The following is a 21,548-nucleotide window of genomic DNA, read 5'->3' as shown; positions in this document are numbered from 1 at the left end:
AGGAGGGGTGCCGGGCCCTGGGGAGTAGGAGGGGTGTGGGGTCCCGGGGGGCAGGAGGGGTGCCGGGCCCCGGGGGGCAGGTGGGGTGCCGGGCCCTGGGGGCAGGAGGGGTGCAGGGCCCTGGGGAGCAGGTGGGGTGCCGGGTCCCAGGGGGCAGGAGGGGTGCCGGGCCCTGGGGAGCAGGAGGGGTGTGGGGTCCCGGGGGGCAGGTGGGGTGCAGGGTCCCAGGGGGCAGGAGGGGTGCCGGGCCCTGGGGGCAGGAGGGGTGCCGGGCCCCAGGGAGCGGGAAGGGTGCCAGGCCCTGCGTCTCCCCCCAGCACGTTCACGCACAACATGCTGGCGTTCGGACTGAACCAGAAGCTGTGCAGCGACTTCCTGAAGAAGCAAGCGGTGATCGGCAACCTGGACGAGGGTGAGCAGGGCGGGGGCAGGTGGGGGTGGGGCTCCGGGGCCAGCGCTCGGCCTGCTGGGACCCCCCCTCCATGAAGCATTGCTGCCGTTTCAACCAGAAACATGCAGAACTGTCCAGCAGGGTCACGGTCCTGTACTCCCATCGATGCAAGTGCATGAGACGCTTGTCACCGTACTGGGGAACCCGTTTCTGCCAGGCAGGACCTGCCAGGGTGGGGCTTGGTGGCCGGGGAGAGGGTGCTGACCAGCTCAGTGCTGACAACAGCGTCAAAGATGAAGACGTAACTTGGTGTTCAGACTGAACTTGACAGTGGCCAAGCTCCGACCGCTAGCTGCCTGTCACGAGCAGTGTGGGGACAGGCGGGGGAGGAGGGCGCAGAGGGGGGTCTTGGTTTTTCTAGAATCTCTGACTTCCATGACAGAAGAGGGTATGCTGTGTGTCAGCCCCCTGATCTACTAGCCGGGCCAGCCTTTACGGATCATTCCACCTGCTTCCACAATTTTCCCTCATGGTCTAAAAGGTCTTCCACTTAAACAGTTAGGCGTATTTGGATTCACACAGTATTCCTTAAAAAAAAAAAACTGGGGGCGCCTGGGGGACTCAGTCTGCTAAGCGTCTGACTTCAGTTCAGGTCATGATCTCACGGTTCCTGAGTTCGAGCCCCGCGTCGGGCTCTGTGCTGACGGCTCGGAGCCTGGAGCTGCTTCAGATTCTGTGTCTCCCTCTCTCTCTGCCCCTCCCCTGTTCACACTCTTTCTATCAAAAATGAATAAGCGTTAAAAAAAATTTAAAAATTCCAGCCTTCTAAATTAAAAAAAAAAGAAACAGCCCCCCATGCTGCACCACTTTCGAGGGGTCACAGAGGAGCGGCCTGAGGAGGCCAGAGAAAGCCCGGCGCTTCCCTGGGAAGTCACGGAATGTCATCATCAGCCCGCGGCGCCGGGCAGCGTGTGGGACCCGGCCCGGTGTCCAGTGGTGCCGTGCCTTCCCCGGCCTGACCCCGTTTCTGAGCAGCCCCCTGCCAGCTGCCTGAGTGGCAGCGTGCCAGCGGCCGAGGGCTCAGGGTCCCTGCGGAGGCCGGGCATCGCCGTTGCCCGCGAGGTCCTGCTCTGTCAGGGCCCGGACGCCGGGGCGGGACCCACCTGCCTGTGTCGCCGTCTCCCTCCCAACCACGAACGCTCTTCTCTTTTCCAGAGCAGTACAAGCTACTGAGCGACCACATTGAGCAGATGGCCGCCGAGTAGAGGCCGCGGGAGGTGGCCCGAGGGTCCACGTGGCTGTCCTGGGCCAGCGGCGCCTGTCACCCACCCACTGACCCTGCATGACGTCGGCAGCACCCAGAGCCACCCCGCGCTGCCCGGGAACTAGCAGTTAGAAGACTCCGGTCGCCTGACCTCCCTGCCTCCCCTCTGCCTTGTCCGCTGCCCCATCCGCGTGCCAAAGCGTCCCTGGGATTACATGGCCAAAACCGAGGTGACTGTCCCTACTCTGGAGTGTCAGGCGTGTGACACAAGACCGAGTGGAGGAGCAAGAGAGAGAGAGGATGGGGTGCAAGTGTGAATGCTGAGAAGGGCATCGTGAGCTGGCCAGGACCCCGGGCTGTCCCTGGCCGTGATCTCGGCGGTGGGACACGCTTGGGAACTCCCTCTGTCGGGGGCCGAGGGGGCGGGCCACGGAGGTGGTGCTGCTGCCGCCTCTGTGTCGGGTCCCCACCACGTGATGGGAACTGGAGTCACAGGAAGGCCCGGGAGGAAAGAGACACTTCCTGTCTTAGGGATGGAGACCTTCTTCCCTGGCGGCGGGAGGCGCGGGCCGGGCCAAGTCCCACCAGCAGCCGGGCGTCCGCGCCGTGCCCGCTCGGCTGACCGCTTCCTTCTGGGGCGCAGATGGTCTGCCGCTCGCTCCCTGGGGGAAGCGTGGACTGTGTGTCCTGCCAAGAGGCACAGAAAAGGGAAGTTTCCTTGGTGGCTGTAGGACAGCCACGCTTTCCGAAAGCAAACAGAGAGACGGGCAAGTCTGTCAGTGGTGCAGACGCGGTGGTACTTGTGAGGCTCGTTAGCGGGGCCTTGGGACGACGCCTCCACCTCCCTACTCGGGTCGACCCCGTTCCTGCAGCCGCCCCCTCGTCTCCCGTCCGGTGCCCGGGAACCGCGGCCCCTCCCCCTGGGCTCCCACCGGGCACCACGGACGGGCATCCGCCACGCGGCTCCCCCGGCGGGACCTTCCGTCAGCCCGGATCCCTCTGCGCCTGCCATTGCTCTCGGCCTGGTGGGCTCTTCCCGTCCCCTGTCCTCCCCTCCCGTGTCCCCTCTCCACCTCCCCAACTCGCGGCCGTTACTTACCGTGTCCTCTGGAGCACAGCCGGTGCTGGGACGCTTTCCCTCGTGCAGTGCCTCCCTGGAACATTCCAGAGATGAGCTCGCGCCAACGGAGGGGTAGCACACATGCACATCTTGGTGATGACGGGAGAGGCCATGTGACCTGAGTGTGCTGGTGCGCGGCCTGCCCGCCAGAGACGTCCCGAAACTCGGTCTGTTTTTATGATGGCTTTGTGTGTGCGCGTGTGTGCGCGTGTGCGTGTGCGTGTGTGTGCGTGTGTGCAACATCAGCCTGTCTGGCAGTGTCACCAGACAAAGCACAGCCCCGTTGCTGGGCGGGTCACACGGACTGGAGGCCCCCCGCCCCCCAGCCAGTGTTGGGCCCCAGGGACGTGCCTCCGCTGAACCAATGGCTCTGTGGGCCCCTCCTCCAATGCCTGCTTCAGAGGATGCGTCTCCCCCTACAGCCCCCCACCGAGCCCCGGATGTGTGCTGTGCTCCCCTCCCCCCCTGCAGAATCCCGGCCGCGCAGGGGGGTCTGTCCCAGGCCCCCGCAAGGCTCTCCCTGTAGCTGCTGTGTCGTTGGCTTTATCAGTCATCTCTTAGTAGTTGAAGCACATTACCTTACTCCGAGGTGCACGAAAGACTTGTCCGTGTACACATAAGATTTTTGTATAGGAGTTTGGTCTGGTTTCTGGAGGGAGAGAAGTGGGTCCTGAGACGTTCCCAGCGTGCTGGGGGCCCTTTCCCGCTGGGGTGGGGCCGGCGGGGCCTCGTGGCCTCTGGAAGGAAATGCAGCTGTGACTTCTCTGGGCTTTTCCAAGCACTTTAACTTCAGAAATGATCCTGAGACCCCCCTCCCCCACCCCTTACAGGCCTCTTAAAATAGCCGTTGAAGGTGACAGCGAGGGCTGCTGGGTCCCCTCCCCGCCGGGTCCCCTCCCCGCCCCGTCCCCCGCCCACCGCCGTCCCTATGGGCCTGACCCCGGCACTTGCTCAGATGCTCCCAGAGACGTGGGTCCTCCTCCGAGGGCTCCATGCCCTCTCCTGGTGGCAGCGCCGCACCCTCCGGTGCCTCTGGCCAGTGTCACCTAGAAAGCAGGTCGGCAGGCAGCTCGCCCCACCGCGTTTTCCTCTGTTCCTGGCTCTTCCCTCGGGGCCCGGCCACAGACAGGGGGCAGGCTCGCAGGCCCCAGCGGGCGGCGAGGGCCCTCTGCTCCGCCAGCTCTTCCTGTAAACTCAGGAACCGTCGACTCAGTGCAGGAAGCATCGAATCTTACCCAAGAAGAGACCTTCCCGTCTGGGCAGGTGCAGTGTCGAAAGCTCTGAAGGCCCGGTGGCGTTTCAGACTTTCCCTGGCTGTTCTCAGGGGCGGTGGGGAGGTGGGCATCTGAGGCCCCGGGAGCCAGGACCCTCGTCCATGTGTGTTTAACCAAAGGTAGGAGAGCCAGATTCTGATAGTCTAAGTTATTTGTACAGTGAAATGGAGTCAACTATGATTTTCCTATTGCCAAAAAAGGGGGGTTGCTAAGGTTAGCTCTTAAATTGCCAAAAGGAGGAATGGAAAGAGTCCCATTTCCTGAGTTCTGTACCCAAATTAGAATCTAGGATACCCAGGTGAGCCGGCCGGCCAGCCGGGGTTAGGACAGGCACCCAGGGCCCCTCTCTCTGCCCTCCTGTTTGGGAGCTGAAAGCAGGTGTCCCCCGACTTCTCAGAGGCCAGCTAGACAGCGGGGTTCATTGCCGTGGAGAGAGGACCCAGCCTCGAGGGCCACGCCTCCACGGACTGCTTTGCGTGGCTGACTCATCCCGCAGAGCGCCTGGCACTCCGGACTTCCGGTGCGACAAGTACAGCGTTCCCACCATGAACGGGGTCGCAAGCGGCTGTCTCACCGCGGTGACCACGGCCGCGAGCCGAGGGCCCGGCCTCCCTACTCGAGGCCGCGTCCTAAGTGGTTGGCTTTTATTTAGGGAGGGTCCTGGTGGACCCGTGAGGTTGGATCAGCTTTATTACCAAATTACCTAAAACTGCAGACACCTGGGCAGCCGCGGGGGTGGGGGTCGGGGGGGAGTGGGGGTGGCGCGAGTCCTTTGCCCAGGCCAGTGGGGAGGCTTGGGAAGGCGGGTCTGTGGTCCAGAAGGAGGAGGCAGGAGGGGACAGAGCCCAGTCAGGAGAGGGGGTAGAGGCCCCCTGACCAGTTCAGGCCCCTCTTCTCCCTGTTCTCGGTCACGGGCCGAGCTGCCAGCTGGGGGTCGCTCCCACCCCCCAGCCTCCTCGTTTTCTTGGACCATTGCCCCCAGGGCTCCGCTGCCTCTCCCCAGGCTCCCTGGCAACCATTTATTTCTCAGGATCCTCGGGGTGAGTCTCACCACAAGGGGAACTGTATTGGCTAGAAGCACCCCTAGTACTAATGTGTAGGGTTTAGACCTTGGGTAAAGCCACACAGGCCACGTGTCCCATACGTCCTTGTCACCATGTGGCTGCAAATAGGGATGTCATCGTTCCCCTTGTCCCCAGGCCCGAGAGTCCCACTCCTCGGGGAGGGACGGAAGGGCCTCCAGGCGGCCGGCATGCTCTGTTCCCTGCCTGCTGGCCTGCGCTCCCCGAGCCGACCAGAGCTCAGAACGGAGCCCCACCGAGTTGCGTGCGGGGGACTCACGTGGCCCCAGGTTCAAGTACGGCCGTGCCCTCCTTTCAGGGCTCCTGGTTACTAATGGAAACGGGTGAGCTCGTCATTTCTGGAAGACAGGGTGGTCTGGGTCTGCCCTGCTTCCAGTAACTTCCACACACAGGCCTGTCCCAGGGTGTCCACGCCGTTGGGGTCTCCTAACCTGCAGAATCGACGGCTCCAACAAGGCGAAGTCAGAGCCGAGCTGGTTGTAACCTGGAGCCTCCTGAGCTGCCCCTGACGGGGTCTGCACTTTAGCCAAAGGGGGCCACTCCCTGGGAAATCCCCCTCGACCCCCCGGTCAGTCCCAGAACTGGGGGACTGTCCCTGTTCCCTCGCCGATCCTGGACACGTGCTCATGGAAGGAGACGGGTAGGCACTGTTCCCACATGTCAGCTCTGACGGTGGGGGCGTCCTGACGTCCCCTGTGCTAGAGACAGCTTGGGTGAGACCTGGGGCTGTCCCTTCTGCAGATTCCTTGAGAAAGCTAAGCCAAGCCTTTGAATGTTAGGAGACGCTAGAAATTCAGACAATAGGCTCAGGTCCCCTTAAAATATGTAAATGTGTTAGAACACAGTCAGTCCGCCGCCTTTGTTCTAAACTGTGGCCTCCACTGGGGCTTTCGGTGACCGTCTATGTGTGTGCATCGTGTCTTCCCCGGCCCGCGGCCCTCCGACCTGAACTTGTCATCGCCACGCCCAGACCTGGCCTTTCCGTCTCCCCCAGGTAGAGTTCAGTGACGTGGGTGTTCTCCTGATGCAGTGATGCAGCTGCGTGTCCCGTTTGGTGATGTTCTACAAATGGCATTTTAAGGCGGAAGCTCTCAGAACAGTGCTAAAATCAAAACAGTTTCCTGTGAAGAAAAAAACGACACGTCTCTATATTGCACCTCAGATTGTCAGAAGGTGGAAACGCAAATAAATTATCTTTAAAAAAAAAAAAGCTGGTCTGTTTAATTTTCATTTTCACGCATCCGCGAGGACCCCTTGCCTGTGTAGGGGCCTGCTGGGGGGCCCCTAGACGGGACCTCAGTCCGGGCATCCTGGAGGCCCTTCTGGCTGGAATCCCGATCCTGCTTCTCCTCTGAGCCCCAGCTGCCCCCCCTCCACTGGGTTTCAGGGGCTCGGAGGGGGAGCTGGAGGCGGGGCCCAGCGGCACCCTGACAGAAGCAGGGTGCCTTTATCCGTCCCTTCCAATGCGATGCGACAGACGTGTGTTGTGAAATGTCGGGCTTGCTCTGTTTCTAATTATTACTGACGAAGCCAGTAGCCGGGGCACCTGGGCGGCTCAGTCGGCGGAGCACCCAACTTCGGCTCAGGTCACAATCTCATAGTTTGTGAGTTTGAGGGAAGGGGTCTTAGCCCAAGGGGCCGAGGGGGAGTAATGGGGGTGCAAGCTGGGGTGAGAGCCCGACCTCCACGTCCCCAGTTCTCCCACTCAGTCTGGAGAACGCCACCCGCCCTTCGCCAAACACGGAGCAAACGTGCTCCCAACCCCAGGCTGTCACGTCTGCCCCTTCTCTCCATGCTCCAAAAGCAGCAGGCCACGCAGGGGCTTCAGATACGTGGGTGGGGAAGGACCCCGTTAGGGCCGCAGAGCGTCGGGCGGATGGGGTGGCCCGAGGAAAGAGGCCAGGTCCCGTTCCACCTCCCCACCGGCCGCTAAATCATTCTTTGAGTCTCGCTTTCTTCATCTGTAAAATGGGAAGGAGCACATGAGCTCTCCTAGGTGGTCCTGTGCGAACCAAAGGCGGTGTGCACAAGGCTGTGTGTCCCACTGCCGTCCTTCCCTTCGCTCTCCCGACGGGAAAGAACCCCGGGGAGAGACGCCTCAGGAGGCTTCCCACCTATGCAAGACAGAAAAACGACCAAGTGTTCCTGTCTAAATGTTGTAGGATGAAATTTAAAATGCATGCTCCAAAATTCACAAAACTAGGCAATTTATTTTATTTTTAATGTTTTATTTATTTTTGAGAGAGAGAGAGAGAGCAGGGGAGGGACAGAGAGAGAGAGAGATACAGAATCTGAAGACAGGCTCCAGGCTCTGAGCTGTTAGCACAGAGCCCGACGTGGGGCTCAAATCCACAAACCGTGAGATCATGACCTGAGCGGAAGTCGGACGAGTAACTGACTGAGCCACCCGGGTACCCGAAGGAAGCTAAGTAGATCTGGAAATGAAACTCATCACCAAACCCTAGGTCACTAGATTTTCTTCTGTATTTATTCTAGAATTTTTATAGATTTGAAATTTATCTGTGGACGGTCTTGAGTGAATTTCGGTGTCCGTAGTAGTGTTTGTGGCTGCATTCATTTCATTCCATACAGTTTCCGGTTCATTGTACCTGAACTATCTTTGGGGAAGACCTGGGACATCTGGCTCCATGCAGGGTGAATTTTAACATGGAAGGGACCCCGCAGGCGCCATGGTCGCCCCGGGACTGTGGCGGGACGTCCTGCACTGCCCCCGAGGGCCGACAGGGGGCAGCCGACCCGCCCTGCGCATGCGTGCTGCGGCCCCACCTCACGCATGCGTGTTCCCGCTCCCGCCCCGTCTCCGCGTGCCCGCTGACCCGAGCTGGGTGTCCTCATGCCGCGAAGGCGCGTCTGGGACAATGTGGGCTGTGAGGACAGTGACAGGAGCCCCACGACCTCAAGCCCCACTGTGGAGGTGCCCGGGGCTTCATGACTTCGTGTGTCATGTGGATGCTGCCAGGAGCGGGGTCTCCGAAGGAGGAAGGAGGAGGTGAGGATGCGGGGGAGGAGATGGGAGGGGGAGGGGAAGATGTGGGAGGAAGAGGAGGTGAGGCCACGCGAGAGGAGGGAGGAGGAGGAGGACGAGGTGAGCACAGGCTGAGAGGTGAGTCTTGGAAGGCCGCGGCGGGGAGGGCCGGATGCGGAACCAGGGGCTCAGAAGGTGGTGGCAGGCGAGAGTGCCCGGCGTGGCCCTGCTGAGAGCGGTGGCACGGCGCTTGGCGGGTCCCCGGTGGCCTCCTCCTGCCGGCGGTGCCACCTCCAACCGGTGGCTGCAGATCGGCGTGTGGTTCGGTGCCGGGAGCCTGACGCCTCGGGTCTGCTGCGCTTTTCCCTCCGCCTTGGCCTTGCCCATGGGGGCTCCTGGGGCTCCGCGCGTGTGCACCTGGGTTGTGTGTTCTGCTTCTGGAAGCTTCTGTGGACTTTGCTCAGGGCCGCTGTGCGCCTGGCCGCCTTCGGGTAGCGTGGATGCTGCCAGGGTGGACTCGTCGGGTCCCTGAGCACCCCGTGCGCGTCCTCGTCAGGTCCGGTCGGACCCTGGCACTTTGTAGGCCTTGTCCTCCGTGGGTCAGTTGAAAAGCAAGCGCCTCAAGGCTCCTGGGCCTCCCCGAGTAGGCCTTGCCCTCGGCTCCCCCAAAGTCCCACTGTCCCCAAGCAGCGGCTCCTCTCTGCCCGCCCGCGGTCCGATGAGGCCACCACCCACCCGGTCAGTCCTTCCCCGGAAGTGGTGCCGGCGCCCTCTCCCCCTGCAGACACTTGTGCCAACTGCTCTGGCCAAAGCAACGGTGAGTTCGCCTTCAGGGAGGAAGGGAGAAAAAGCAAAACATACACAGAACGTGGGGGGACCATGGAAATCTGGTGGTGCTGAGAGCGGCCAGAAGGCGCTCTGTCCCCCTCCCCTCCACCTCCCACCTCTGCCTCTAGGGCCCAGAAAGAGAGAAGCTCTTCCCAGTGGCCAAAAAATTCAGACCTTCTTTAGCGGAGATGGTGGTGAGGAAGGCTCTGGCTTCAGTCCAACCCTGGAATCAGGAAGTTGGTCCTTCCGGTGCTCTGGGGCCAGCAAGTACTGTGTGCCGGGGGCCACCCGCCTCCGGGGCCGCCGGGCGACTAAGCCCGGCCGGTTTTCTTCAGAAACTGTCAGTGGGGTCGGGACATTGTGTGTGTGTGGTGGGGCGGGCACACGTGTGCACACACATAGACATATAAAAGTATGAGACGTAGGCTATAAAACATGACTATGTGTGAGATATAATACAATCTATGATGTGTTTTATAAAGCATTATATAGAAAGCATAGAATGTTTTAGTTATTAAAACATGTTTAAAGTTTATTTTTGAGAGAGACAGAGACAGTGCAAGCAGGGGAGGGGCACAGGGAGAGAGTGAGTCCCAAGCAGGCTCCGTGCTGCCAGTGTGGAGCCCCACGTGGGGCTCGAACCCTCAAAGCTGCAACATCATGACCCACACCAAAACCAAGAGTCAGGTGCTCAACTGACCAAGCCGCCCAGACGCCCCTAGAATGTTTTAGTTATTTTTGGAATGAGTGGTCTTTCTGGTAGAATCAGGATGGGCTTCCCTGAGGAGGCGCCATGGAGCTGGATCTGGGGTAATAAGAAGCCTCGTGGTGAGGATGTTAGTCCCGCGATGATCCCATGGACGTCCTCGTCCCCACTTGGTTGGTGAGAAAATCGTGGTGTTCGCTCCCTTCCTCACCTCTGCCACCTCCAGCTCCCCAGCCTTCTGTGAGGAGTCCTGGTCCCAAGGTCGTGCCCACACGCGTGTTCGGGGTGACTCACGTCCCCCCAACCCCTACGTTGAGATGCTCACTCCCAGTGCCTCCGAATGTGGCCTTATTTGGAAACAGTCTTTGTAGATATAATTAGCTCGGATGAGGTCACACACGTCGTAGATGTAGTTAGGTGCATCCCTGCGCCAGCAAGACGGGTCTTTATAGAACGAGGGAGTTTGGATGCAGATACACTCGCGCAGGGAGGAGGCCACGTGAGGAGGAAGACAAAGGTCAGCGTGTCCTGTCTGTAGGCCAAGGGACCCTAAAGATGGCCAGCGGCCACCGGAAGCTGGGGACGAGGCCTGGAGCGCACTGTGCCCACATCTTGCTCTCAGACCTCAGGCCTCTGGAGCTGCGAGAGCCTGAACTCCTATTGTCTGAGCCCCTAGTTTGTGGCGCTTTGTCACAGCAGCCCCGGAGGCTAATCCGCCCTTGAGACGCCCTGGTCCTAAGGTGGGAAAGGAGATCCAGCACGATCCAGGGTAAGCGCACGTGCATCGCGCACCTGTCTGTACCAGGCCCCGCGCTGGGCACAGTGACCCCCAGAGCGCCCTGTGAGGTCAGCGAGATCGCCCCTTTTGTACAGATGAGGAAACTGAGGCCCAGAGGGCACGTGCCTTACCCAGAGCCCCCCGCAGGGCCCCCAGCGCACCCTAGACCGGGGTGTCTGGGCTCAGCCCCCGTTTCTCCATCTGGGGAGTTCTGGTCCTATTGGTGGCGATCCTGCCCGCGTCCTCGGAGGTCCTCCAGGGCGTCGTCCTCGGCGGACTCGTCCACGCTCCCCTCCTCTTCCCCCGTCTGGCTCCGCAGGCTGGTCTGGGCGCCCTGAGTAAGAACAGTCAGTAATGACGAGGGCGGTGACGAGGATCGGGCCCTCTTAGCGCTTCGTGCCAGTTTGTTGGCCTGACACTCAGCACAGCCCCACAAGGGGATACTGTTCTTAGCCCTGCTTTGCAGGTCAGGCCTCGAAAGCACAGAGAGGTTAAGGACCTTTCCTGAGGTCACACAGCTTGGGAGCAGTGGGTTTGGACCCGGGTGGTGTATCCGGGGGCCGTACTTCCTTGCTTCCCTGCCGTTAGAATTAGTCAGAAAGCCAGGAGACACTCCCTGCCCCCTCGGCTGTGTCCCCCACTCCCTGGGTGACTAACCCTACCCTACTTAGAGTCCTTGTTTATCTTACTTGGGTGAGCGCGGAGAGGTTTTCCTGTAGAACTAGAAGTGCGCTTTCCTGCGCTGAGAGGTGACAGGGAGGGCAGGGACACAGGCGCGGCCTGAGCAGAGCCCTCGCTTCCCAAGCCGACAGACTTCAGGACGCCTCTAGGGGGCACTCAGGACCCGTGCTGGCGGCCTTGCAGGCCATCCGGACCTGGCGCAGGTCTGCGTCCCCCAAGCAGGGCCGCCTTCTCTGCATCCTACACAAACCCCTCTTCTCTGATGGCCTCCCCTTTGTCACGGGATTAACGGTCCCACCCCCGGTGCGCACCTGGCCAGGGAGAGACCACGGGACAGCCGGGGAGGAGACAGTGTCCTTGAGGGGCCGCGCGTCGTGATGTCCATAGACCCCGTGCATCTTGGCTCTGAAATCCTGCCGAGGAGAGAGCGGGCTGGGCGGGGGTGAGGGGGAAGAAGGAGGTGCCCAGCCGGCATCACCCCCACCTGTCCCGGGTCTGCAGGCCTCCTGTGCCGTCTGCAGTAGGGCTGTCACCCCGTTTTACAGAGAGGGACCCCGAGGCCCAGAGAGGCTAGGTAACACATCCGTGGTCACACTGGAAAATTAGAGCTTGCTCTCGCTTCTAGAAGAACATGATGGAGCGGAGTGAAGGCACCAGAGTCTATTCAGTCTGCAGATGACCTCCCGAGGTGGAGGGACCCGGGACACAGTTGTCCCCTTGGAAATGTCCTTAGTGACAGACTCACGTCTCAGAAACCGACTGGGACAGGAGAGACCCATGAAGGGTGACATTCCCCGCCCGCTTCCGTTACCGGATGCTTGCTTTCGACCCGCGCCGTGCGGCCTGGCGAGGCCTCGGCGGGCGAGGCATTCGGGCCGCAGGCGGCACTGGGGCCCGCGCAGGTCCGGCTTTGCGCAGCCCCGGGCCCCGAGTGCGGAAGCGCCCTGTGGTCAGCCTAACGCTCTGCTGTCACCGTTTCAATTTTTTTTTTAATTTTTAACGTTTTTATTTATTTTTGAGAGACAGAGACTGAGTGCTAGCTGGGGGAGAGGGGCGGAGACAGAGGGAGACACAGACTCCGAAGCAGCTCCAGGCTCTGAGCTGTCGGCACAGAGCCCGACGCGGGGCTTAAGTCCACGAACTGTGAGATCAGGACCCAAGCGGAGGTCGGACGCTCAACCAGCTGAGCCTCCCGGGCGCCCCTTGAAATGCTTAGTAATCGTGGAACGAGGGGCCCGCGGAACCCTGCACACCAAGAGGCCTGTCCTGTACCCGGATAATGGCCGTCACCGACCAGATACGGTGCGGAAGCCTGTGAAGTGACTCCAGCCCCAGCTCTCAGCCGACTGAAAACCACGGAAAGACCCACACAAGGCCACCCAGCTGAGCCCAGCGGCCCCAGGGCCACGGGAGATAGTCACCGCCGGAGTTGGCGGTTTCCCAGCCCTGGGTGTGCGGCGTGTTCTGGTCAGTGCCCTCGTGCTTGACGCGCTTCAGATCGGCGGGGATAAGAAGCACTTTGTCTGCGTCCAGACCGGAGCAGGCGTCAGCCTGGCGTTCTCTTCGTCACCGTTGATTTATGTGTCTGGGTCTTTTTAAAATTTTTGTTTAGGAAGAGAGAGAACGAGTAGGGGAGGGGGAGGTGCAGCTCAGTCTTGTGAACTGTGAGATCACGATCTGAGGCAAATCAAGGGTCCGACGCTGAACGGACAGAACCACCCAGGCGCCCCTTGTGTGCCTGTTTTTAAGGGTTTTTTTTAAGTTTACTCATTTATTTTTGAGAGAGACAGGGATAGAGCTCTGCACGGGGGAGGGGCTGAGAAAGAGGGGGAGAGAGAACCCCAAGCGGGATCCGTGCTGTGAGCACGGAGCCCGATGCGGGGCTCAAACCCACGGACCCACGAGGTCATGACCTGAGCTGAAGCTGGACGCCTAACAAACACCCGAGCCGCCCGGGCGCCCGGAGGCAGGGATTTGAAAGGATTCATCAGAGTGAGTCTTCAAAGTTATAACCGTCGTAAAATGTTGCCAATAAACACCGTTTCTGAATCAAGACTACGGAAATCAAATGCAGCCCCACACCGTCGGGTGGGAGACGCAGCATACCTCGAGGTCTCTCTCCAGGTCGTAGTTCTCCAGGGTCTGGAAGGCACTGGAATACACCTCCACCGCTTTGGCGTGGAAGACCATCTCAATGGTGACGAAGTCTGAAAAAATTTTCTATGGGGAGAAAAGCAGGATTTTCACACACTATCAGAAGGGAAGTGCTGGGGCCATCCTGCACGTGGGGACCCGGGGCGGGGACTGTCGGTTGTCCTTAGGGGAGGGTCCGAGGCCAACGTTACTTTTGTTTCTGTTTGGACAGGCACCGCGTTCCCGTTCGGAAGCTGCCTCGCACAGGCGTTGTTCCGGAAGTTCAGGGCCCCTGTCTCCCCGTCACTTTCTCAGGGACGTGCTCTGCTCTGCCCTGTCACCTGGGCTCATCTGCGCAGTCTTTGCTTCCCTCTGGGGACAGGTGTCTACAGGTTGATGGCTATGACACCTTTGGCCTCAGTCACCCATGGGCTGTGAGCGGATCTTCCTGGAGAGACCTCAAAACCTGTGAAGCCAGCCCCTCATAATGTAATTCTGAGGTGGAGATCTCGGCTTCCCTAGGTCAGATGGTTCGGCTCTGCTCAGCAAGCTCGAACAGAGTTCCGCCTGCATGCCAGCCCCAGTGGGGGCTCCTCCTGTGTGCCGGGCCTCACATAAGTGCCTGCTGTGTGCCAGGCCTCATATAAGGCCCTACTGTGTACTGGGCCTCACATAAGCTCCCACTGTGTGCCGGGCCTCACATAAGCTCCTACTGTGTACCGGGCCTCACATAAGGCCCCACTGTGTACTGGGCCTCACATAAGCTCCCACTGTGTACTGGGCCTCACATAAGCTCCCACTGTGTACTGGGCCTCACATAAGCTCCCACTGTGTGCCGGGCCTCACATAAGCTCCCACTGTGTGCCGGGCCTTAGCATAGGCTCCCAGTCTACTTTGGGCCTCAGCAGGACCCAGGCTTGGTGCTGGGGGACGAGCCCGTGGGAAACAAGGAAGTCCCCGGGGCCAGCTCAGGAGGGGAGAGGGGCCAAGGCCAAGGCAGTGATGGGGACACCTGCATCCTGCCCCCTCCCTTCTGCCCCTGGGAAGCTGACCTGGGATTCAAGAGGGCGGTCATCTTCTGCCATTTACGGGCATGTGGCCTCTCTGGCCCTCAGTGACCTCGTCCGCACCGCAGGGACAAGTGTGGTCCCGGCTCACCGAGCCCCACAGCCCTGACCGCATCCCCGAGTCAACACCAGCCCCACCGCGGAGTCTGTTGGAAACGCAAGCTCTGCGGCCCCGCCGTGAGGTGGTCTGTGTTCGCGGCAGCCCCGGAGGAGGGTCTGGGCACGCTTGGCCGCACGAAGGCGTCCCTCCCAGCTGTGACCGGAGCCAGCGAGCGCCTGCCGCTGTGACCGTTGTAGTAGAAGCGGGACCCAGCACTGACACGGTGGGCGTCCTTCCTTACAGCTCTGAGTTGCTCAGTTTTGTTTCCTCTTTCAGGACCGGGAGGGCTTTTTAGGGGATGGTCTGGGCAGGTGCCTCGTACACACTCGGTCCCCAAAGTGTAAAGGGGCCCGTTTTAGACCGCGTGCGTCTGTTGGCCCCTACCTGTGGAGGCCAAGAATCCCGTGCTAACCTCTCGCGGGTGTAAACCCACCGGCCTCACAGACGTCAGATGCCCGATGGCGGTCCGCTGGTGGTTTCAGGTCCTGCCTGCGACCCGGGCGCGGAGCAGGGTCACCGCCGCTGCCCTCACGTGCTCGCCTCATTGTCCGTTCATGTCCCACTCACTGAGTGTGGCCCCGGGCCTGTGCGGGGACCCGGCAGGGGACACGCAGCCAGGCGCCGTGCTGCGCCCCCGCGTGCGTGCCCTGTGGTGCACCCTGTCGGGGGGGGCACGTGAAACAGCGAGTTGCACCCCACGCTCTTCACTCCCTAATGAGTGGCATGTGTGTCAACTTCATGAGGACAGGGGCCTTCCTTTCCCGGCTGTGGTGTCCCAGCACCAGGCCCTGCGCCCAGCACATAGTAGGTGTGTATTTAGCATTTGTTGGATTAATGAGTGGATTAAAAATATAATTAATCTGCCCCTACCCCCACCCACCCGGGGTTACTGACCCCAGAGGGAGCAGAGTGATGAGGTAACGTCAGGGCTGGATGGGCTGGGGGGTCCAGGGGACTTTCCCTGGAGATGAGGAGGTATTAACTTGATGCAGAGCAAGGGCAAAGCCTTCCGGGCAGAGGGGCACAGCCTGTGCAAAGGCACTGGGGTGCGTCTCAGGGTTTGGCGCACTTGAGCTTGGAGTGATGCGGCCAAGATAAGGCTCTGCGGGGCGGGGGTGGGGGGCTTCTAGAGGCTTGGGGGAGAATTTCCACCTTTATCTTTAGAATAAGGGGAGCTGTGGGAGGGCACTGAACCCAGGTATGACAAATTACAGCTGCCTCTTGTGAGGTCCCCCCGGGGCTGCACCTTGGCAAAGGCACTGGATGGGGGATCGAGAGTGGGGGCAGGGACCTCTGTGACCAGCTGGGGATCTGGGTTCAGGAGTCCGGGTTGCAGTGCAGGGGGCAGGGGTGGGGAGAGGCAGGAGGAGAAAGTTCCGGTGCCCAACCCCTGCGCCTAACCATGGCTCGCTCAACGAAGGGCGAGGAAAGGGGGAGGGAGTGAGGGCAGATGCTGTGGGTCCTCCCGTGGAAAAGAGGGGCGTTGGGGGGACAAAGTCTGCCAGACCCCCGGGGGGGGGGCTGGGCCTGGGTGCCCGGAGGCGGATCTGTGAGTCCTACGCGGCCACCATCAGGCCCGGATTCATTGTCCTGGGAGCCCGGGGAACAGGGGTTCACCCAAGCTCACCTGCACACATCCGGGCTCACACGCACATGTGCACACGCACACTCCTGCAGACACCAGCAGGCGTGTGCACACACACACACACTCCTCAAGGCCAGAGTACCTCTAACACCGGGCCGACTGCCCCTACCTGAAAGTCCTTCAGCTTCTGCTTCTGGAAGGCGTCGATCATGCCCTCCAGCTGGCGGGTGATGCGGCCGGCGTCCGCCGAGGCCCTCTGCACGCTGGTCTCTGCCTGGCCCCGGAGGTGGGCAGCGTCACCATGCGGTTCTGGCCTCTAGGCACTATTCTAGGTCATTTCCAGTTTCTGCTCTGGGTCGGCTCCCTGGCCTCGTGGACGTCTCTTGCCAATTTGGCCCTCACAGGAAAGGCCGAGTAGTAGGACTGTGCTGAAAGGGGCAGGCGCTGCTTGGACAGACCTCCTTACTAGCTGTGTGACCCTGGGCAAGCCGCTAAACCTCTCTGAGCCTCACTTTCTTTGCTTATACACAGGGGACGGTCACAACAGCTGCTTTGCGGGGTTGTTGCAAGAATTAAACAGTGGGCACTGGCCGAGCTGTTACTCTAACAGGTGCTCCGCTTTCGATGATAATTCATTCTTGCACATGAAATGGTTCTTAGGGGCTTAAGTCATATGACCCGCGTCCACTCCAGGCACCCGAAGAACCTGGATTTTAGAGTTAGGCACCCTCGGAGTAGAGGTCCCGGCCGGCCCCTGGGGTGACCCAGGGCAGGTCACCTCTTTAGGTCTCCTCATCTAGACAAGGGGTTTGGGGCTAGACGTGCCCACCTCCGGTGAGCGTTGAGCGCGCAGCCCTGATAAGGCGATGGGGGCAAGGACGGAGACTCACTGGCTTGCCCGTGCCCCCTGGCCCCCAGCCGCTGCTGGCCTGGCACCTCGGACTTGCATTGCGAGCCCCACGCGCGGGGCACTCACCTGGGACTGAGAAAGGTGTTGTTAAGGAGCAGGTTGAGCCACAGCCCCGCCCTGAGGACGCCCCACCCCCAGGACGCCCCGCCCCCAGGACACCTTCGGCCAATGCCCGCTCTGACCCTGCAGCCTCAGGCCCAGCATCCCGTGAAGGATACGATAGTTTGCCTGTCTGAGGGGGACTTCTGCCTCAGTTTCTCCAGCTTTTCCAGTTGCTTGATCTCGTTCTTCTGGACTCGCTTGAACTTCTTGATCTCGGCCTAAAGGAAGGAGGAAGGCCGTTTCCTGGATGTCGGGGTGGGCCAGACCTGGCGGGCCAGGGCCCCTCTCTTACCCGTGTCTGCTTGATGTGGGCGCCATAGAGTTTCAGGGGCCCGATGACCTTGGTCTCCAGCCTCTCGACCTGGGGGAGTGTGGACATGCAGAGAGTAAGAGCGGACGGAGCCTCCCAGAGGCCCCCAAAGGCAGTACATTTCATCACAGGGGCCTTGTTTGCTCACCTGTAAAATGGGTATAATGTTTGCTCTCCTGTAAAATGGGTGTAATGACTGTGTCCACCGAGGGGTTTGTGACCGTTCCCTGGGACCCTCTGCTGTTTCGGTTCTCCAGACTGCCTCACGCTCGCATGTGGGGGCTAAACAGACCCGCTTGGAACACGGAATTGCTGGGGGTTCAGACCTGAGAGCCAAGTGCACTCCGCGGCCCCTGAGGGCACATCACAGGCTTTGAGGGGGAAGCCTCACTCCTGACTCAGTGCCTAATGACAGGAGTAGGAGTCCCCCACCCCTTTCCCCTGGGCTCCTTAAGACCCTGATCGCCAGGACCCGCCCCCCCAGGGGCGCTGACTCAGCAGCTTCTCAGTGAGGCCCAAGAATCTGCATTTCTAGCAAATTCCTAGGGGAAGTGGAAGCCTTGACCACCAGTGGTCGGGGGGAGGGGGGGGGCTGAAAACTTGTCCTGCCAGCTGGGAGTCCCGTCTTGGAATCCCCCCAAGCCCCTTCCTTTTCCCTATCCTGTAGGATAAATACAAATCTAAAAAAATAATAATAGGGGCGCCTGGGGGCCTCAGTCAAGTGGCTGACTTCAGCCCAGGTCATGATCTCATGGTTTGTGGGTTTGAGCCCCACGTTGGGCTCTTTGCTGACAGCTCAGAGCCTGTGTCTCCCGCTCTCTCTGCCCCTCCCCCGCTCACACTCTGTGTGTGTCTCTCTCTCAAAAATAAATATTAGGGGCGCCTGAGGGGCTCAGTTGGTTAAGCATCCGGCTTTGGCTCAGGTCATGATCTCACAGTTCGTGGGTTCGAGCCCCACGTTGGGCTCTGTGCTGACAGCTCGCTCAGAGCCTGGAGCCTGCTTCGGATTCTGTCTCTCTCTCTGACCCTCCCTGCTCATGCTGTCTCTCAAAAATAAATAAAAAAACATTTAAAAAGTTAAAAAAAATAAATATTAAAAAAATTTTAATTAAAAAAATAATAATTTTCCCAGGAGCCCAAAGGAAAAGGGACCTTCCCTCTCGCTTTCCTTACAGCATTTTCTTCTTAGAAGACCTGCCATTATCAATCCTTCCTCTGCCCCTTGGGATGTATGTAAACCCATTTTAGAAGCTGCAGAGGATTCCTGATGGTTTATAAGCAGGGACGGTGGTCCTCTCTTTGAAACAGCAAGGAGGACAGGTCTCCAAGGACTCTGTCCAGGTGCCCAGCCCCAAGCTGCGACACCTGTTTGTCACAGAAGTTCTGCTTTTCCTTCAGAGAGAGGCGATTTGCTGACACAGGCTGCGGAGGGACAAACAGTGCCGTCTAGTCCCCTCCCCGGAGACCCGTCATCTGTCCCGAGACCGCGCTGGCAGTGGGGGCGGGGGGTCATTTCTGTCTGGCTGTGTAGGGAGTGAGCTTTCTGTGTGCCATCGCTTACCGACTGCCCGCGGTGTTAGTCTCCTTTCGTGCTTATTCAAAAGAAAACCTGGTCTGGGCGCCTGGGGGGCTCCGTCGGTTGAGCGTCCAACTTGAGCTCAGGTCATGATCTCACGGTTTGTGGGTTTGAGCCCCGCGTCGGGCTCTGTGCTGACAGCTCGGAGCCTGGAGCCTGCTCAGATTCTGTGTCTCCCTCTCTCTCTGCCCCTCCCCTGCTCACACCCTGTCTCTCTCTCTCTCAAAAATAAATAAACATTAAAATAATTTTTTTAAACAAAACAAAAAAACAACAGAAAACCTGGTTCTTTCCTCTGATCGTAGAGAGGACTTGGCTTTGCTGGCAAATGACTTTTATCTGCAGTTCTCTCCCTGACTCTGGGCTGCCTCTTCACGGCCGCCCGCCAGGATTTCTCTAGGTCCTGGGCCCTGGGCAGCCTCCGGGCCCAGCCTCCTGGGTCTCCCTATTGTGTGTGCCCTTTATCCAACCCATGCGGCCTCCAGGCTCTCAGCCCCATAAAGGGAGGTGGGACCCCCGGGAGAGGGTGATATCAGTGACCCTTCCCAGGGACGCCCCTGGAAGGGACGTGGCTTGCAGCTGTGGCCCCGCAGTGCGGCTCCAGCCCCGACCTGACCACCAGGCCAGCAGGGGCCCCCCGCCTACCTCGGCCTGCCGGTAATCCTGCACCTTGGCCAGGTCCTCGGCGAAGTTCCTCACGGTGGCCCGCATCTCCGGGTTCTCCGTGCTGGCGAAGCCAGCGAGCTGTCTGACCAGCTGGTCCGCCTTGTCCCGCAGCCGGGCCGTCCTGCGGGTGTAGGCGGCCAGCGTCGAGCAGAACTGGCCAAAGTGCTTCTCGGCGTCAGTCACCGTGCGCTCCATCACCCTCACTGGGCTGTCCCTGGGGAGGCGGGGCCCTGAGCGGCTGTTCCGGGCCCTGGGGGTCGCCCGCCCCTCACCTTCCACCCAGCCAGGCGCCTGGCCCCTCCCTCCTGGTTCCAAGGCGGATTCGGACACCAGCCAGGTGGCAGGGCTGGTCAAATGGGCAGCAGGAATGCGAACCCAGCCTGACCCTCCCTGGACCCTCAGTGGGGCCTCCATATTCCAGCCGTCCCTGGCTACGGGGCCCCTCCCCCCCAAGGGGAGGGGCAGAGGGAGAGGGAGACACAGAATGTGAAGAAAGCTCCAGGCTCCGAGCTGTCAGCACAGAGCCCGACGCGGGGCTTGAGCCCACGGACCGCGAGATCATGACCTGAGCCGAAGTTGGACACCCAACCCACTGAGCCACCCAGGCGCCCCAAGGTTTTTTTAAGATGAATAAATTTTAGGGGTGTCTGGGTGGCTCAGTCAGTTAAGCCTCCAACTTCAGCTCAGGTCGTGCTCTCAGGTCTGTGGGTTCGAGCCCCGCGTCGGGCTCTGTGCTGACAGCTGGGAGCCTGGAGCCTGCTTCCGATTTTGTGTCTCCTTCTCTCGCTCTGCCCCTCCCCCTCCCCTGCTCACACTCTCTCCCCCCCCCTCAAAAATAAATAAACATTTAAAAAAAATAAACTTTTTTTAGGAGGCCAGTTTCAAGTTTACAGAAAAACTAAGCGGAAAGTACTCAAGCCCCCAGGCCTCTGGTCAGGGCGCACGGCCCCCTGTTATTAATGGGGCTGCATTTTTAAAGCTCACGGGGTGGCTGGGGGGCCGCCTGAGTTGAGGACCCCCGGAGGCACCAGGCACGGAACAAGTGCGGGGCGCGCGAGGTGTGAGAGGGCCCCCTAGAGCCCCGCCGGAGGCAGTGCGGTCAGGGGCGGTCCCACAGGGGCCCCGAGGCTCGGAGGGAGGGTTCCCAGGTGGAAATGAAGGAGGGAAAGGGGGGGATGGACGCTGTGGGTTAGGCTTCCCCAGAGTCGAGGGCAAGAATGCTGGAGCAGCGGAGGCCAGATTCTGGAAGCTTCCCTGGTCTCGAGCCCTGCCTTCCCTCGACCTCAAGGTGGGGTCGTGTGAGAGGGAGAGCACCCCTCACCACTGGCCGCCCCCGGCTGTCCAGCTGTGCCCCGGTCTCTCGGTGCACCAGGCCCCACACCCCTGCAGCCCCCACCCCCCACCCCGGCCACGGCCACGACCAGCAGGGCCACTCACCTGGAGAGGACGATGCTCATTGTGACCGGAGGCACCAGCTGTTCTTGTCTAAGGGGATAAGGGCGGGCCCCAGGGGTCCCTGGGAGAAGCTGGCAGGGCTGCGCACAACTGTGTGGTCTGGGCTCCAGGGACGCGGCCACCTGGTCGCCAGGCAACGTGGCCGCCCCACAGCGCCCTGGGAGGAGCCCCAGCTGGGTGCCTGGCAACCTCTCCCAGGCCAGCCCCTCCCAGCCTTGCACTGGCTGCGGGAGGGTCCCCAAGAGCCCCCCACTCTTCATCTGAGGGCGGAGGTTCTGCGGAACCTGGCATGTGGGGGTCTCACGAGGCAGCAGGCAGCGGACTTGGGGCGACTTGCTTGTGGCCCAGCCTGCACGCTCAGGGTCCTTCCTCAGCCAAGAGGGGTGGCCCCCCAGCCTTCCCCAGATGCCTGGGAGTGGCCGGCAGGGTCCTAGGAGACCTGGCTACTCAAAGGGGCGTATGGAGAGACACAGCGTCAGCCTGGGGGGCCCCAAAGCCGTGCAGCGACTGGGGGGCCAGCAGTCCCAAGGGGTG

General features: G+C 60.7%; 2 protein-coding genes across 6 annotated transcripts in view; one reads left to right on the top strand and one right to left on the bottom strand.

The window, feature by feature from the left end:
• KIAA0513 (KIAA0513 ortholog) overlaps positions 1-1,884 on the top strand; it is a 56,867-nt gene extending 54,983 nt beyond the window's left edge. For all 3 annotated transcript variants that reach the window (XM_029924127.1, XM_029924126.1, XM_029924128.1), the window contains 2 exons: positions 318-412; positions 1,607-1,884. In XM_029924127.1, coding sequence (XP_029779987.1) covers positions 318-412; positions 1,607-1,656 — 145 coding nt within the window. In that variant the 3' untranslated portion in view covers positions 1,657-1,884. The remainder of the gene's footprint in view (positions 1-317; positions 413-1,606) is intronic.
• Positions 1,885-9,612: 7,728 nt separating this feature from the next.
• Positions 9,613-21,257, bottom strand: FAM92B (family with sequence similarity 92 member B). Of its 3 annotated transcripts, XR_003903776.1 has the most exons (10): positions 20,997-21,257; positions 19,539-19,773; positions 17,300-17,368; positions 17,124-17,225; positions 16,972-16,977; positions 16,165-16,269; positions 13,217-13,330; positions 11,422-11,542; positions 10,561-10,763; positions 9,613-10,386 (listed from the first exon to the last, which is right to left on the bottom strand). XR_003903776.1 is itself a non-coding variant. In XM_029925329.1 (9 exons), the coding sequence occupies exons 1-9, from the start codon at positions 21,014-21,016 to the stop codon at positions 10,612-10,614; spliced, it is 924 nt and encodes a 307-aa protein (XP_029781189.1). In that variant the 5' UTR covers positions 21,017-21,257; the 3' UTR covers positions 9,613-10,611. The 3 variants fall into 3 exon arrangements, 2 of the variants coding, with proteins under 2 accessions (XP_029781189.1, XP_029781190.1); XM_029925329.1 differs by having other exon boundaries at positions 9,613-10,763; XM_029925330.1 differs by having other exon boundaries at positions 9,613-10,763; positions 11,422-11,523.
• Between the last annotated feature and the right edge of the window lie 291 nt (positions 21,258-21,548).

The sequence above is a fragment of the Suricata suricatta genome, chromosome 16, assembly GCF_006229205.1.
Source record: "Suricata suricatta isolate VVHF042 chromosome 16, meerkat_22Aug2017_6uvM2_HiC, whole genome shotgun sequence".
Classification (NCBI taxonomy): domain Eukaryota; kingdom Metazoa; phylum Chordata; class Mammalia; order Carnivora; family Herpestidae; genus Suricata; species Suricata suricatta.
This window is presented reverse-complemented; position numbering and strand designations above follow the sequence as displayed.

Excerpts from the sequence above, each read along its gene's own strand:
- FAM92B (XM_029925329.1), bottom strand. The coding sequence starts at position 21,016 with ATGAGCATCGTCCTCTCCAG. Across the intron at positions 19,774-20,996 it reads ATGAGCATCGTCCTCTCCAG|GGACAGCCCAGTGAGGGTGA; the intron begins GTGAGTGGCCCT and ends CCGCCTCCCCAG. Across the intron at positions 11,543-13,216 it reads ACCTGGAGAGAGACCTCGAG|CCCGCTCTCTCCTCGGCAGG; the intron begins GTATGCTGCGTC and ends ACCCCCGCCCAG.